The following is an 18,694-nucleotide window of genomic DNA, read 5'->3' as shown; positions in this document are numbered from 1 at the left end:
GAAGTTGAAAGAGCACCAGAGGGAGGGGTAGTGGACAGAAGGGCAAACTTCATGAGAGTCCTACTCCCCTTTTCCTTACCTGGTTTTGCTCAGATGAAACCTTGAGCTGTACATATGGTTAATGAGAATACTATCTTTTTGATGTTTATTGCCATGGAACAAAGTACCCCAACTTTAATGTCTTAAAAAACAGCAGTGTGTTATGATTTTCTTGTTTGGGCAGTTCTGCTAATCTAGTATAGGCTCTCAAGTGGCTGCCTTCTGTTGGCACATGGGCTAGGCTAGAAAATCCAAGAAAACTTTCTTACATGTCAGGGGGCTTGATGGTGACTTGACTGAGGCACTTTGGTGTTTTTCCACATGGTTTCTCTCTGTTGTATCTTATCTTCCAGGAATTTTTTATGTACCCTCTCTCTTTTCAGTAGAATAGCTTAGGCTTCCTTGTAGCAGTAGAGCTAGCTTTGTAAATTTTTCCAAGAGGAGGAAGCATAAGCTGCAAGACTTAGAGGCTGGGTTTGGAACTGGCAAAGTATACCTTTCATCACAGTCCATATTCAACACAGGATACAAGGATAGCATAGGGAGAGAACTGATCTCATGTTTTCATGGAAGAAGGAAGCCATCATTGGGGATTACTTAGCACAAATTGTTTGGTGGTTATTCCCTGATTTTAAAATATTTATTATTAAAGATAAATCTTCCTCAGATTACCTGTTATTGTCCAAGTGCCACTCGCTTTGTTACTATATTCTAAATTTGTAGAGTCCCATGTTTTTGTAGTTGAACTAATAAGTCTATTTTGTTGTTTTCCCCCCCGCTGTCTCTTTGCTGTTTATCTTTTCCTTTGTACCAGAGATATTGAATAGTTACTAACATTTGGGGAAACTATCAAAATTATAGACAACAAATTAGTTTGAAAATGGATGTAGGTGTTCATTTTTTAATGTTTTAGAATGTTTATGTGTATGTACATGAAGGATATTGCTCCATGGTTTTCCTAAAATATCTTTGTCTAGTTTTGGTACAGTCTGATACCTCTTAGAATGAACTGAGAAGTATTTCTTCATTTCAGTTTTCAGGAAGAATTTGTATAGAATTGGTATCATTTTGTTTTCATTAAATGTTTGTGAGAGTCACCAATTAAACCTTCTAGACCTGGAGTTCTTTATTGAAACATTTTCTGAGCATAAATTCAATCTCCTTCATAAATATAGAGCTATTCAAGTTATCTGTTTTTTCTCCAGTTTTAGTAATTTGAGACTTTTAGGGAATTTGTTTATTTTCTCTCAGTGTCAATTTTATTGTCATAAAGACATTATGTTCTCTTGTGTTCCCTTTAATATCTGTAGTATCTGTAGTGATATTACTTCTCTCATCCCTGATATTGGTAATTTGTGTATTCTCCTTATTTTCCTAACCAGTCAGACTAAAGGGTATCAGTTGTTATTGATCTTCGCAAAATCCTTTTGGTTTTATTGAATTTTCTCGATTGTTGTTATTTTAAAATTTTAATTCATTACTACTCTCTGATCATTTCTTTTCTTCTTCTTATTTTGGATTTAATTTGCTTTTTTCCCTTGTTTCCTAAGATGGAAGCTGAAGACGTTGATTTGAGACATTTCTCACATTTTCTTCAGATGGATGGTAAATAGGAAAAAAAAAAGTTATAAAAGGCACTAAAATATTCAATGACTTCTGTTTGTAGGATAAAACCCAAGTGCTTAACATGTTATTCATAATGCTCTAAACTAGTTTAATTTTAAGAAAGTAAATTTAGCATACCTAGTAACCTTCTTTTCCATCCAAAAGCCCATTAAAATAATAGTAATTTCAAATGAAGACAAATCCAAAAAAATGAAAAGCTGAGTGGGGAAGACAAACAATTTTAAAAAACTTGAAAGTTTATGGAAGAATGTTGAACACAGAAGTACACACAGAGGAGACTGTAGAGAGTAAGTGGTCTGTCTGCTCAGTGAAATCTTGGAGATCACCTGATTTAGAAATAGGAATGAGACATGACATTGCAAACAAGGTTAACATCTCTTCTTCTGTCTGCCTGCCTTCATGGTCTTAATTGTACCAGTCACTTTTCCAGAAGTTAAAACTGCTATCTTAGATTTCTTTTCACTAACGAGGGTTGGTCTCACCATTTCTTATAAAAATTTTCTAGATTCCATCCTTATTTTGATGAAATACATTCTCAAATAACTTATTCAAAAGTGCTGCTTCCTTAGGCATATTGGAAGTATTCATGTAGGACATTTTGTTTATCCCATTATCCTAGGGTAGCAGTACTACTAAATCCTTGAGACCTTGAAAAACATTTTTTAATATTTATTTATTTACTTTTAGTTTTAGGTAGACACAATATCTTCATTTTATTTTTATGTGTTGCTGAGGATCGAACCCAGTGCCTCCTACGTGCTAGGCGAGCGTGCTACCTCTGAGCCACAACCACAGCCCGAAACCTTGAAAATTAATGAAATCATTTTTCTCCCTATGCTCTTTCACTTAACTGATAATTTGATTGACTATGGAAGTCTAGGTTCAAAATAATTTTCTCCAGTTGTTGAAAACTACTTAAATTACTTTCAACATTCATGGTTGCAGATAAGACAGCCAGTGCCAATCTAATTCTTTTTCATTTAGGGGTGCTTAGAAATTGGCAAAATTTGTTTTTGAGTGTATATTGAAGATATATACATTTCATACTAACAAATTATCTCAAGTATTTAATATTAGATTTTTAAATTTGTGTTTTTCAGACAATGAATGATTTTGACTATTTGAAACTACTAGGAAAAGGCACTTTTGGGAAAGTTATTTTGGTTCGAGAGAAGGCAAGTGGGAAATATTATGCAATGAAGATTCTGAAGAAAGAAGTCATTATTGCAAAGGTAATTGATTAGAAGAGTTTATACTAAATCTTTTTTGCCATGAACATACAAGCTTATGTTCATTCTTAGACATGCTAAAGTGTAGAAATTCCATTAAACAAGCAAAATATTGATTGTTGGCTACTGCTGCAGTAGTATCAGTTAATCAAATATTTTCAGAAATTAATACTGTTAGCCTAAATTATACTGAAGGTATTTTATTTCTGTAAGGAAATGGAGATATTAATGATATGTTTGGGAGTATTTTTAATATATATTTGTGATCTATATCACTAGTATTAATAGTGTTGTTGTTTAATATTTTTTCCCAGTATTCTGAATTTCTTAATAAAAAATTGATTAGGGTAGTATTAATGGTTTTGTACTCATAACTCAGAGATTATATAACATTGAATGGAAAAGCATTCTAAGTAGATGTGAAAACACTAGAATGGTGAAACTAAAAGAAATGAGTCTTTTACATTCCTTTAGAATGGCTTAATCCCCCCTCAGCTTTATTCATTTTAGACCCTTACAAATAATTAACATGTTAATGACTGATTTCTCACCCAAAATTCTACATTGAATCACAGTTCTCTCAAAAGAAAATTTTGAAGCATTTTATAAATTGGCCCATGCTTTATGTCTTAATTCAACAAATGATACATATAATATGATGTGCTATACTGTATTATACTTTATAGACTACTTCCAAGTATTTGCAACTATAAACCTCATCTGAAATGAATTGTTCCCTGTCCTTCATGAACCCTGACCCCACCCATTGTTGAATATTTGCTTCAAATACTTCATAAGTCAGTGTCTCCTATTATGAAGAACATTTACTTTGGAGATGCACAGACCTAGGTTCGCATCCCATTTAATGACCTTTAACAACCAATTTTAGGGAGAATACTCCTGACTAAGTAGCAGTTGGAAATATTTGGGTTTTTTTGTGGGGGAAGAATCATATTTGCTTATCTCAGTTGGGAAGAGGGATATTTCTGACAGTCACCAAGTAAAAGGCTAAATATCCTTCAGTGTGTTGGACAGCCCATTAGAGTCTTAGTTTCTTTTATTTGTAAAATTGATAGGATAAATCCTACTGTTTAGTAGGACTATTATGAGCATTATGACGTGTAAAGTGTTTAGCACAGTACCTGAAACCAGTATTTTCCGGAAGGTACTGTAATGTAGTAGTAGGCTCTGCCACTTACTAAATGATCCCCTAAGTACTCAACATTTTATGCCTTAAATTCATCATCTGGAAAATGACAAAAATAATAGTACCCACATCTTAGAGTTGCTGTCAGGAATAATTTAATAAATGAACATAATAGTATTTGCCATCATAAATAAATTTTATCAATTAAACTGTATTGAATTAAAATTAAAATAGTATTAAATTAAGATAAACATATTGTTACAAATATTTGCTATCATTATCACTACCTGTTGTATATCAAACGATTGAGTCACGATCAGTTCTATTTTGATCCTCCTTTTATGTACTAGTCATTCTTGTACTCCATTGTTTAATTTCTATTCATCAGACTTGAAAATATCCTATAAGACATTGTATGTTATCGCTAACTACTTGTATTTTTCCTGAGTATTTGTACAGATTTGGATATATTTGACAAAATATGGTTAGGATACTCTGATCCATATAGTTTCTTCTTGCTTTCCCCACCAAATCTGTTTATCAATTTTTTGAAAGAAAATATATGTTCAAAATCAGAGACTACTGATTTTTTAAGTGCATTAGTCTCTTAAATTGTGAAGTAAAACAAAAAGCATTTATTACCAGGTTACAATAATAACATTTATAATTGACCATGTATTTACCTTTGCTAAAGATATTTCTTTATACAGCTTCAGGTTACTATCTAATGCCATTTTATTTCCATTAGAAGGACCTCTGTCATTTCTTCCAAGCAGATCTAGTGGTAAATGAACTCTTTCAGCTTCTTTTTTTCTGAGTATCTTAATTTCTATCTCATTTCTGAAGGATAGTTTTTTGAGATAAGGGATTCTTGGTTGACTCTGATTTTTTCTTTAGCATATCAACCTAATGCCTTCAGATCTCCCAAGTTTCTTGTGAGAAATCTGTTATTGACAATCCATTGAACACGTGATAAGTTGTTTCTCTCTTGGGGCTTTCAAGGTTATCCTTCAATGTTTTTTTTATTTAATTGATTTTATTTTGTTTTAAATACATAACAGCGGAATGCATTACAATTCTTATTACACATATAGGGCACAATTTTTCATATCTTTTTTTGTTGTTTTAATATTTTTTTTTATTTTTTAGGTGTAGATGGACACAACACAATGCCTTTATTTTTTTTTTTATGTGGTTCTGAGGATCGAACCCAGGTTCCACCCATCCTAGGCGAGCGCTATACCACTGAGCCACAATCCCAGCCCCAATTTTTCATATCTTTGTATATAAAGTATGTTCATGCCAATTCATGTCTTCATACATATACTTCTTTTTTTGCAGTACAATTCTTATTACACATACATATCACAATTTTTCATATCTCTGTTTGTATGTAAGTAGGTTGACATCCAGTTCATGTCTTCATACATGTACTTTGGATAATGATGTCCATCACATTACACCATCTTGCTAATCTCCTGCCTCCTCCCTTTCCCTCCCTCCTTTCTTCCCTATCTAGAATTCATCTATTCCTCCCATGTTCCCACTCCCTACCCCACTATGAGTCAGAGAAAACATTCAGCATTTGTTTTTTTGGGATTGGCTAACTTCACTTAGCATTATCTTCTCCAACGTCATCCATTTACCTGCAAATGCTACAATTTTATTCTCTTTTATTGCTGAGTAAAATTCCATTGTGTATATATGTCACTTTTTTAAATCCATTCATCCACTGAAGGGCATCTAGGTTGGCTCCACAGTTTAGTTATTGTGAATTGTGCTGCTATAAACATTGATGTGGCTGTGTCCCTGTAGTATATTGTTTTAAAGTCCTTTGAGTATAGTCCGAGGAGCGGGATAGCTGGGTCAAATGGTGGCTCCATTCCCAGATTTCCAAGGAATCTCCATACTGCTTTCCATATTGGCTGCACCAATTTACACTCCCACCAGCAATGGATGAGTATACCATTTTCCCCACATCCTCGCTAAAACTTATTGTTGTTTGTCTTCATAATAGCTGCCATTTATTGTTGTTTGTCTTCATAATAGCTGCCATTCTGATTGGAGTGAGATGATATCTTAGAGTAGTTTTGATTTGCTTTTCTCTGATTGTTAGAGATGATGAGCATTTTTTTATATATTTGTTGATTGATTGTATATCCTTTTCTGAGAAGTGTCTGTTCAGGTCCTTGTCTCATATATTGATTGGGTTATTTGTTTTTTCTTTGCTTATCTTTTTGAGTTCTTTATATACCCTAGAGATTATTACTCTGATGTGTAAAAATTTGCTCCCATGATGTGGGCTCTCTGTTCACCTCACAGAGCATTTCTTTTGCTGAAAAGAAACTTTTTAGTTTGAGTCCATCTCATTTATTGATTCTTGATTTGAATTCTTGCACCAAAAGAGTCTTAGTAAGGAAGTCGGATCCTAATTCCACATGATGGAGGGCTTACTTTTTCTTTTATTAGATGCAGAGTCTCGGGTTTAATTCCTAGGTCCTTGATCCATTTTGAGTTGAGTTTTGTGCATGGTGAGATATATGGGTTTAATTTCATTTTTGTTGCATATGAATTTCCAGTTTTCCCAGCACCATCTGTTGAAGAGGCTATCTTTTCTCCAATGCATGTTTTTGGCACCTTTGTCTAATATAAGATAATTGTAATTTTGTGAGTTAGGCTCTGTGTCCTCTATTCTGTATCATTGGTCTACCAGTCTATTTTGGTGCCAATACCATGCTGTTTTTGTTACTGTTGCTCTGTAGTATAATTTAAGGTCTGGTATAGCAATGCCACCTGCTTCACTCTTCTTGTTAAGAATTGCTTTAGCTATTCTGGGTCTCTTATATTTCCAGGTAAATTTTATGATTGCTTTTTCTTTCTCTGTGAGAAATGCCATTAGGATTTTGATCAGAATTGCATTAAATCTTTATGGTGCTTCTGGTAGTATAGTCATTTTGATAATATTAATTCTGCCTACCCAAGAGCAAAGGTCTTCTTTGATTTCTCTCTTTAGAGTTCTGTAGTTTTCATTGTATAGATCTTTCAACTCTTTCGTTAAGTTGATTCCCAAGTATTTTTTTTTTTTTTTTTTTTTTTTTTTGCGGTTATTGTGAATGGGGTAGTTTTCCTCATTTCCTTCTCAGAGGCTTTGTCACTGATATACAAAAATGCCTTTATTTATGGGTGTTGATTTTATATCCTGCTGCTTTGCTGAATTCACTTACTAGTTTCAGAAGTTTTCTGGTGGAATTTTTTGGGGGGTCTTCTAGGTATAGAATCATTGTCAGCAAATAGTGATATTTTAAGTCCTTCTTTTCTTATACATAACCCTTTGATTTCTTTCATCTCTCTAATTGCTCTGGCAAGAGTTTCAAGAACTATGTTGAATAGAAGTGGTGAAAAGGGGCATCCCTGTCTTATTCCAGATTTTAGAGGGAATGCCTTCAATTTTTCTCTGTTTAGAATGATGTTGGCCTGAGGCTTAGCCTTTGCGATATTGAGATATGTTCCTGTTATCCCTAGTTTTTCTAGTGTTTTGAACTTAAAGGGATACTTTATGTTGTCAGATGCTTTTTCTGCATCTATTTATGATTCTTAACTTTAAGTCTATTGATTGATGAATTACATTTATTGATTTCCATATGTTGAAACAACCTTGCATCTCTGGGATGAATCCCACTTGATCATTGTGCACAGAATTTTTGGTATGTTTTTGTATTCTATTTGCCAGAATTTTATTGAGAATTTTTGCATCTATGTTCATTAGAGATATTGGTCTGAGGTTTTCTTTCTTTGATGTGTCTTTGCCTGGTTTTGGGATCAGGGTGATATTGGCCTCATAGAATTCATATGGAATTACTGCCTCTTTTTCTATTTCCTGAAATATATTGAAGAGTATTGGTATTAGTTCTTCTTTAAAGGTCTTGTAGAACTCGGCTGTGTATCCATCTGGTCCTGGGCTTTTCTTGATTGATAATCTTTTGGTGGCTTCTTCTATTTCCTCACTTGATATTGGTCTGTTTAAATTGTGTGTGTCTTCCTGACTCAATCTGGGCAAATCGTATGACTTAAGAAATTTCTAATTATCCTCCGTATTTCTGATATTACCTTTTTCATCTCATATGCTGGTAATTTGAGTTCTCTCTCTCCTTCTCTTCTTTAGCCTGGCTAAGGATCTGTCAATTTTATTTATTTTTTCAATGAACCAACTTTTTGTTTTGTCAATTTTTTCAATTGTTTCTTTTGTTGCGATTTCATTGATTTCAGCTCTTATTATTTCTTGTCTTCTACTGCTTTTGCTGCTGGTTTGTTCTTATTATTCTAGGGCTTTGAGATGTAGTTTGAGGTTATTTATTTGTTCACTTTTTCTTCTTTTAATGAATGAACTCCATGCAATGAATTTTCCTCTTAGTACTGCTTTCATAGTGTCCCAGAGATTTCGATAACATTGGGTCTGTGTTCTCATTTACCTCTAAGAATTTTTTAATCTCTTCTTTGATATCTTGTGTGACCCATTGATCATTCAGTAGCATATAGTTTAGTCTCCAGGTGATGGAGAAATTTTTATTTTTTATTTTGTCGTTGATTTCCAATTTCATTTCATTATGATCCATTAAAATGCATGGTAGTGTCTCTACTTTTTTTATTTGCTAAGAGTTGCTTTGTTGCATAGTATATTGTCTCTTTTAGAGAATGATCCATGTGTTGCTGAGAAGAAAGTGTATCCACTTGATGCAGGTTGAAATATTCTACACATGTCAGTAAAGTCTCAGTTATTGATTGTTGTTACTCAGTTCTATAGTTTCTTTATTCAACTTTTGTTTGGACAGTCTATCCAGTGGTGAGAGAGATGTGTTAAAGTCACCCAAGATTATTATGTTGTGGTCAATTTGACTCTTGAACTTGAGAAGAGTTTGTTTGAACATAGCTGTACCATTGTTTGGGACATATATATTTTTGATTGTTATGTCTTGTTGGTGTATGGTTCCCTTGAGCTGTATGTAATGTCCATCTTTATTCCTTTTGATTAACGTTGGCTTGATGTCTACTTTGTTTAATATGAGTATGAAAACCCCTGCTTGCTTCTGCAATTTATATGAGTGATACGATTTTTCCTAACCTTTCTTTCACTTTCAGTCTGTGTATGTCTTTTCCTATCAGATTAGTCTCCTGGAGGCAGAAAATTGATGGGTCTTTTTTTAATCCAATCTGCTAGCCTATGTCTTTTGTTTGGTGAGTTTAAGCCATTAATATTTCGGGTTACTATTGAGACATGGTGTGTATTTACAGCCATATTTGTTTATTTTTGTTATTTTACTTGAATTGGTTTTCTTCTTTGATTAGTTTTTCCTTCAGTGTACTACCTCCCTCTGCTGATTTTTATTGTTGTTTTTTGTTTCCTCTTCATGAAATATTTTGCCCAGGATGTTTTGTAGTTCCAGTTTTCTAGCTATACATTCTTTTAACTTTTGTTTACTGTGGAAGCTTTTAATTCATCTTCAAATCTAAAACTTAATTTTGCTGGATACAAGATTCTTGGTTGGCACCCATTTTCTTTCAGAGCTTGATATGTTGTTCCAGGATCTTCTAGGTTTTAGGGTATGTGTTGAAAAATCTGCCGTTATCCTAATTGGTTTTTCCTTATATGTAATCTGATTTCTTTCTCTTGTGGCTTTTTAAATTCTCTCCTTATTCTGTATGTTGGGCATTTTCATTATAATGTGCCTTGGTGTGGATCTGTTGTGATTTTGTATATTTGGTGTCCTGTATGCTTCTTGAATTTGGATTTCCAATTCATTCTTCATGTTTGGAAAGTTTTCTGATATTATTTCATTGATAGTTTCTTCATTCCTTTGGTTTGTACCTCTATGCCTTCCTCTATTCCAGTGTCTCTCAATTTTGGTCTTTTTATGCTATCCTATATTTCTTGAATGTTCTGTTCGTGGTTTACATTTCGCTGTGTAGTCTATGTTCTTTTCAAGATGATTTGCTTGATCTTCATTTTCTGATGTCCTGTCTTCTAAATTGTCTACTCTGTTGGTGATACTTTCATTTGAGTTGTTAATTTTGCTTATTATTTCTTTCATTTCAAGGATTTCTGTTTGTTTTTTTAATAGCACCTCTATCTCCCTGATGATGATCTTTTGCTTCTTGGATTTGTTTATGTAGCTCATTGTGGAAGTGATCTTTCACTGCCTTTATTTGTTCTCTTATGTCTTCTTTTAGATCCCAAAACATTTTAACAATGTATATCCTGAGATCTTTCTCTGTCATTTTTTCTGCTATAGCTGCCAATGCTTCTAATGATGTGTTGTCTTGATTTGTTTGTGGTACTTTCTTCCATTGTCTTTTCATGTTGCTCGTGTGTCTTCCTTTCCAGCTATGTGGATCTGGTGTGTTATTGTTTTTACTCTATAGATTTGTAGTGCTCTTGTAGGGTTCTAAGATATCTCCTTTGTGGGGAAGGATAATGTTAACAGATCCCAATATCAATATTACATCACCTATGAAGAAATTGTTGTTATTAAGACATTTATAGTTTAGTCTCAATGTCCAGAAATGTTGGTTTCAATTATTATTTAAAATATAATCAGTAGTTTCACAAAAAGGTTTACAGTTTCTGACGGTGAACTATGAACTGGGGGTCGGTTGTAGGACAGTATGTTGAAGGGAAAAGATGTGAGGGTATAGAGTTAATATATCTTAGGAAATGTGAAGGAGAATTCTAGTGAAGAGGGTTAGTAGCAAGAGAATATATAGGAGGTAATTTGGGGTAGAAAATTATGTGGGAAGACAGTAACATAAAACAAACACACATATATATTTAGAAAAATACAGGATGTTAAAATAGTATAATTTGGAGGGTGAAAGAAGAAGAAAGGAAAAAAGGGAAAGAAAGAAAAAAAAGAGAAAAGAAAAAGAAAAAAAAGGCTTATGCAGTTCCTCTATATTATATTATTAGGTGACTCAGTCTTCAAAGTTCTATTTCATGCAAAGTTCTTGGTTTTATATACGTTGGGGTTGTAAGGGCCAAAGGATAGAAGGGTAAAAGAGAAAGAAGAAGAGGGAAAAAAAATACTTTTCCTGCTTCTCTTCTCATTCAGTAGGTGGAGCTGTCTGTTGTAAGCTGGTGACTCTGCCCTCAAGATGGTGTAGGTAACCAGGGTGAGAAGACTGGACCTGTTGTGGAGTATCTGGAGGTGGGAAGTACGGCTCACCAGTCCCAGCTGGGAAATAGCACCTCATGGGTCTTTTGTTATGATCACTCATCTGACAAGAGTCCCTGGTATCATCTCCCTCTCTTGCCTGGAGATTTCCAAAATTCTGATCTCCCTGTTATGCTCCAGACATTAGTCCCCTCCCCTCTCTTACTTATCAGGTCCCAACTGCGGGACCTCTCACCCCCAGGGTCACACCAGGTAGGCGGCAGCATCCTGTTCACACTGCACTTTGTCCAACTGAGAGCTGTTCTTGCGTTGGATGACCACTGTGCTGAGTTAACACCACTGGGGAGGGAGGAGGAATTGGAAATCAGGTATTTACTCAAATGGCAATCCTATCTGATAGCCATTCCCAGCACAAAGTGGGGAGGAAGGTTTTCCAAGATGGAGTCCAACTGCTTCCAGCCCCGGGGTGTCTGGTGAGATGGGGGGAGCTGGGCAATGGCCTTGTGCTGTGGATAGGTAGCAGCCCAGTGACCTGCTTGGGAGTGGTACGCAGTCTGGAGTTCTGCAGAGGTGCCGAAAGGTTTTTCTGCTAAGCCACTTGTGAGCTGTGTGTGAGCTAGAAGTGGGCTTTGGGTCCAGTGTCCATAGACTTACTCAAGCCCAGAGGCTCTAATTTCTGTGCGGGTGGTCTCAGCACTGGTGGTTTCTGTGAAAATTCACAGTATAGGGGTTTTCTCACACTCTTCTGAGATGTTGTATTTTGTGTAGGTGAGACCTTGTTGAGAAGCTGCCTGTCTGCTTTCTTGGGTTTATGTCACAGAGCAGCCAGAAACAGGACTTCCTCTATTCCACCATTTTCCCATGGCCCCTCTTTCAGTGATTTAATTAAAATGTGCCTCAGTGGAGGTCAAGTTTATCTTGTTTGGTGTTCATTGAGCTTCTTGGATATGTATGTGCATGTCTTTCATCACATTTGGAAAGATTTCAGCTATTATTTCCCCTAACTTCTGTGACAGTCCACAGTGCCCATGTTGGTCCACTTGATGGTATTTCATAGACACTATCATTTGGGTTGTGTTTTCTCATTTGTCTTGTCTTCAGGCTTACTGATTGTTTCTGTTGCCTGCTTAAATCTGTTTTTGAATCCCTTTTGGTGAATTGTTCATTTCAGTTATTTCAGTTATTCTGGCTTTAGCTATTGGGAGCTCATTTTGTTTGTTTATGTGCCATTTTGACATATGCTCATCCTTACTGTAGTTTATCTTGGCACCACAAGATTCTCCATGCTCTTCTTGTATTTTCCACTCACCAGACTTGGAATCAGCAATTTTTCCTAGGAGCCCTGGTTTGAATCCACTATGTTTACAGTATAAGAAATTGGTATGAACTTATAGACATTGAAAACAGTTGTTATAGTAGTAACATAAATTGAATAGAGGGTATCACAGTCCAGAAATGAAAAAAAGAAAGGACTGTGGAGGAGATGAGAGTCATTCTACTTGGCAAAGTCCCACAGAGAGTCTTAAAAAAATTTTTTTTTATTTTTAACTTTTGGACAAGTTCTCAGAGTCGGAGTAGAAAATAAAGCATTACATGGTCTTTTATCTTATTTTGGTTAGAACATTTGGATAGGTATAATCCCATTCATGTCTAAGGGCAAGAAGATGTAGTGTTTTGTATTTTTTTTTTTTCATGAAGATAAAAATAGAACTTCCCTTAACTTTATTGTTGAGTAGTTTATCTTGGATATGGTAGGTTCCTAGTTGTAGTAATTGATACCCTATTTTGTTGAATGTTTCTGGACATTCAGAGTGAAGTAGTTCTAGTTTCCCACCTTGTACTCTTAAATGAAGTATGTGAACATGTTTTCTAATCTGTGTAAGAGAATTGATGGTCAATTCAGTGAGGAAACCCATACTCTATAAATTTACCTCATTTATCCTTCAAGAATATGAATAGATTATTGAGAATCATCAAACAGAAAAAAATTTGAAGAGCATAGAATAAGCAAGAGGAACAGAAGAACAGTGATCCTAGTGGAAACAGAGACAAAATAAACAGAAGATAAGTTAACAATCACTAATTATTATTTTAAACAGGAATAAAGATATTGCAAATAGGAAACAAAAATAGGCCGAAAAAGCTTAATTGTAAATTTAATGTCTGATTTCTAAAATTTTTAAAAAATTAATAGAAGAGTTAGAAACAAATTTTGGAGAGTATCTAGGAATAAAGAACCAGAAATAAAGAAATGGAAAATATTGAAAAATCATTACAACATGAAGGCTCAATCAAGGGAACTCAGTAACTGTAAGAATTGAAAGGCTTTTCTAAAAAATAAGAAAAACTAAAACTTGCAAGAGCTGTGTTAAGTTTCCAATCTAAAAGGGTCCGCTGAGTGCTGAGCAAATAAGAGGATCTTCTACAAAGTTTTCTTCAGAAAATTTCAGAACATCAAAAATGCTTTCAGAATTTGAGAAACATATTACCTCCCAACAAAGAAATAATAATCAATTTGTCTCTCCCTCCCCTCAACTCCCCAATCCCTCCTCTTTTCTCCTCTCCCCTTCCCTCCTTTCTTCCCTTCCTTCTTTCCTTCATTCCTTCTTTAGAAAAACCTAGAAGGAAATTAAAGAGTCAGAGATGGAATCTGTAAAATGTTAGCACTGAGAGCACAGTGCAATAATAAGAAATCCCAGTGTTTTGTATTTTTTTTCATAACAATAAAAAGCTGGCATTTATAAAATAACCAGTCCATATTAGATCGTTTGACTTAGGTTGACCCTAATGATAGATTAAAGTTGGAAGGGAGGCAGCACTTAGAATTGCAAGAAAAACATTGCCTGTGAAGCAAAGTGAAATATGGAATGATTATGACCAGTAAATGGGATATAAGGAAAATGTCTATCTGACCCAAACACTTGGAGCATTCTCCTTTGCAGAGCCCTAGTTTATTGATATAGAGTAACCATTCCTTCATTTCAGTTCTATTGTGAGTGATACTTACCTATACTTTTGCAAACACCAAATTGGTATTCAGTTTGTAGAATCAATCAGTAGATAAAACACACAAAACTTATTGCAAATTAAAAAAAAATGCAAAATTGTTAAAAACCCTGTTAGTGTGAAAGAAATGGTATACTTCATGGACTTCTGCTGAAAAGCAAAAAGAAAGAGGCACAGACCAGAGGTTGACTAAACCATCATAAACCGAGACCACGTGTGCCAGTCCTTCATGTCTTTATCTCTTCCCATTTTATATAACATTTCCCATTCTAGTTCTTTATCATTCTAAGGACAGTTTTGAATACTGTGGGCTATAAACATTTTTTTAATCTAATGACATGTAATTGGGTGGGGTATAGTATCTTCTGTTCCAATCATCTTATAATGTTCATGTTTTTGCATCTATTTTGGAGTATGTAAAGCTCTATCTAAACTCAAATGTCATTTCCTGTCCAGGCCCACTTATAGCTTCCTAAGGATACTGGTAATGGTTCAATGTAGTGTACTTGCCAACTATGTTGAGTCCATCCCATCTGGGTAATGTACCCCCATTGTCATCTAGTTGTCTTTTCTCTTTGCAGACAAGACAGTTCCTTTTTTTTATTTTATTTTAATTTTTTTTATTTCCTATATGAAAGAGAATGCATTACAATTCTTATTACACTATACAGAGCACAGTTTTTCATATCTCTGGTTGTATACAAAGTATGTTCACACCAATTTGTGTCACTTTTGTTGTGTTGCATTAAGATATTTCTGTCAGCCTCATCAATGTCCACTTTATTTATCTCATTCCTTAATTTAAAACTTTACCTTTCTTAAATAACTTCCTTAGCTTTTGGTCTTTTGCTGTTCTCTGAGTTAATTGCTCTAATTTTCTTAGGATCTGTAAGATGCATAGGAAGAAGCTGACAGCAAATCTTACATAACTTCTTGAATTGTTTGATTTTAGACCAGTTTGATTAACTTGAGTAAGGGCATATGATTATGCTGATAATCATAAATCCAATCCAGCATGGCCTGCATATGCAACATATCAGCCACTTCATCTAGGGAGTGCCACTTGGCATTTAAAGGGAGAGATCAGATCTGGTTTTCATTTCAGTAGTATTTCTATGGAAGCACTGTTGAGAATAGACTATGGATTAGAAAGAAGGAGCTTGTTAGGTGTTAACTGCAATAACAATTGATGACAGTGATTTGCACTGTGGTAGTAATAGTGGAGGTGGAGAATAGTCAGACCTTGGGTTTATTTTGTTGAAGAGCCAACCAGATTTCTTGAGAGATTGAATGGAGAGTATGAAAGAAATAAAGGACTTGAAGACATGGGATGGTTTTTGTCCTGAGCAACTGTGAAAGGATGATGTTATCATCCACTATGATAGAGATAATTGTAGGAGAAACAAACTCATTTGAAGGCAAATGGGAAAATAGGTTTTGGACATGACAGATTTGATATTACTATTAGATGCCCAAGTTTAAATCAAATATTAGACTTTCATGTCCAATAGGCACTTCTTGAGTTTAGGAATGAGGTCTAGATTTGAAGTATCTAGAGCCAAAGTCTGAAAGAATTCATTAAGGAATGGGTATACCTGGTTAAAAGACGTGGTCTCAGTGCCAGGGGGCACTTCTTATACAAAGGTTCAGAAAAAAAAAGACCAGCATGAGAGACAAAGAAAAGGAAACCACTAAAACAGAGGATAATTGAGAGGTCATGATATCCTGGAAACAAAAAGAACAGTTTTCAGGAAGAGGGAGTGATCAAATGTGTTAAATGTTACTTTCTCATGGCTTTTCTTCAGAGTAGGAATTAAGATCACATTTTTGAAAATGTGAGGGAGTGAGGTTGAGATAATGAGAAACAACTTAATGAAAGCATTCTAAACTTGAAAGGCCAGATCAAATGGGGTTCTAATTTCAGCTCGGTAGTTTAACTAGATAAGGTAACTTGCTTGGCAAGATTAGTGTATATATTTCAGCATACATACCAGCTACGGAAAGAGACCTAGGAAATATTCAAAACAACCATTTGAGAAATGGAATAGTGGCCTAATTAATGGTGATGAAAGAAATCTCATAAGACTTCAGCTGAGATTGGAGGGGTCTCTATGGTGCTAGTTTTATGTTTATGTGAGGTTTTGTTTTTAGATTAAGAAGTGAGAAGATAGAGATTTACCTGTCTCAATACTGGGAATTGAAGGGGCAGAAGGAAAGAGCAGAACAGACACACACTCCAGTTAAAGAAAGACTCAGGTCTAAGTGATTGTATCAGGATCAAAGTTAAAGCAAGTATGTTACCCTCTATCCAAGTAATGTTTGGAACAGGACCATCAAGAACAATTTATCAAATAAAATACTTTATATATATACAATATATAATATAAAATACTTTATAGTGCATACATATATTAGTATTTATAAATAACAGGATGATTGTACTTACATTTTCTTTAGAGGTAAAAAAATTTTAGAATATAAATTTGTTAATGGTGAAAATATATTCTGAGAATTGGAGAGTGGGAGATGTCTTAGCACAGTTGGGCCATTGCGCATGTTTTCAATAGAGGAGAATAAGAACCCGAAATTTAGAGCTTGGTAAGTGTGACATTTCTCCTCTTAAAAAGTAACATGTGGCTTATGAAGACAGTGAGCAAGTGAATAATGATCACTGGCAGTCATTGTAGTTTAATTTAGAAATAAGTGTTCCATGGTAATGTTTCTCTACCCTCTTCTGTCTCCCTAACCTGCTTGATCATCTCCTCTAGATCTCATTTATTGCTTTAGAAGGATGAAGGAAATAAATGCTTTATATGTAATATATCCTGATTTTAGTCATCTTCTGACAGCTATTCATTATAGACTCGTGTTCAAGATGGAGAAGATAATATGAACAGTGTAAAAGATTCTAGTTAACTTGATACTGAGTAAGCTGTTTGAAAGCAGTTGTGAAATAGAAATGACCCTTCATTTTCAACTAAGATACAAGATTAATATTGACTTTTTCACCTGCAGCTTGAGCTATTTAACTGCTGAGGACCTCAATTTACTTATACAAATGAGAATAATAAAACATAACTTGATAAAAGGCAAGATACACTATTGGTATCCCTGATAATAGAAAGAAGTTGTTCTTTCTCCTCCTCTTTGTCATCTCCTATTCCTGGTCTCCTTCAAAAAAACTTGTTGTAAAACAGTGAGTGGAGCAAGTGAAGGGTGAGTTAGACCAGATCCAGTAGAAGGTGAGTGATAAACTGGGAAGGATTTGGGAAAATAAATAGGAGAGAGTGGATGTCCTCAATAAATAAAATTCTATTCCCCTAAACCTTTCTGTGAAAGAAATTAGGTTTAAAAGTTATTATTTAGTCTTTTACCATGGTTGAATATGTAGGAATCTGTATTTCAGGAGTCTTTTCATGAAAGCATTATTATACTTATATTGTATATCCAAACATTTCTAGAACTCTTCATTTATAATTATGATCAACGAATTGATTTTTTGAAGAGCCTCATATTGTTTTAGCCACTAATTTTTTTATCTCTGTTATTTTTAACATCTTGTTTTGACATGTTGCTTTTAGCTGTAATTAAAAATTATTGGCATCTGTGTTTACTTTTTAGCTTGTGCATACCTTCATAGCAAAAACTAATTAGTATGTGAAATACAGTACCATTAAATTTGCATTAATGGGGAAAATTCTAAACTAATCAGATGTAAAATGTAATAGAAAATGCATTTTACTTTATGAAATATATGTATGTTTTATTAGTTCCAATTTCATTTTTATAATAACAAATATTGTTTTAGTTTTTTCCTCCATGCATCTTTACTTGATTCCTTTCATGTAATTTAGAGAGATTCAGAATTCAGGAAAAAAACATTTTTGTCCATGAAACCAAGTGACATAGAAAATTAACTCTTATGTTTTCCCAAAGTAAAATGAAATATTAGAAATATTTTCTAAAGCACTACTATATCTTTATTGGTTTCAAATGGGCTTCATACTCACTAATTTTCCGTTTTTCCCCAAATCAATGATTAAAACTACTTAACATACTAAACCATATAGGTAAATTTTCTCTCTCCTGTGAATCTGTTTCTCATTGCTTATAAAGACATATTTCTTTTGGTTCACCCTCATGTTAATGGCAGATATCTTATAATCCCCATTTTTCCTGTTCCTATTTTCACCATAGTAGTTCAAGGCGTCTTGTTTCTCTCTTGAAGTACTATAATAATTTCTTAATTGATCCCTCCTGTTTTTGCTGTCTTTATCAAAGAAGCATTAGTAAATATTGTCAGACATAAATTTTGCCATTATCCCTTCCACTCCATCATCTTACCTAGCTTCCACTATTCCAATGGTGTTGGTTTCTCTTCTCTACCTCATTTACAATAGTATATAATCCTAATTTTTTCTTAATACCATTTGTCAGAATCAGTTTACTATTTATTAAATTGGTTACTTACATCTCTTCTA

General features: G+C 34.2%; 1 protein-coding gene across 5 annotated transcripts in view; it reads left to right on the top strand.

Annotated features, from left to right (window-relative positions):
- The window catches only part of Akt3 (AKT serine/threonine kinase 3), a 282,729-nt gene that overhangs the window by 163,511 nt on the left and 100,524 nt on the right, over positions 1–18,694 (top strand). For all 5 annotated transcript variants that reach the window (XM_076832053.1, XM_076832051.1, XM_076832056.1 and 2 more), the window contains one exon: positions 2,766–2,897. In XM_076832053.1, coding sequence (XP_076688168.1) covers positions 2,766–2,897 — 132 coding nt within the window. The remainder of the gene's footprint in view (positions 1–2,765; positions 2,898–18,694) is intronic.

The sequence above is a fragment of the Callospermophilus lateralis genome, chromosome 13, assembly GCF_048772815.1.
Source record: "Callospermophilus lateralis isolate mCalLat2 chromosome 13, mCalLat2.hap1, whole genome shotgun sequence".
In the NCBI taxonomy this organism is placed as follows: Eukaryota; Metazoa; Chordata; class Mammalia; order Rodentia; family Sciuridae; genus Callospermophilus; species Callospermophilus lateralis.
Note: the sequence above shows the minus strand (reverse complement) of the source record. Positions and strands in the feature narration are given on the sequence as shown.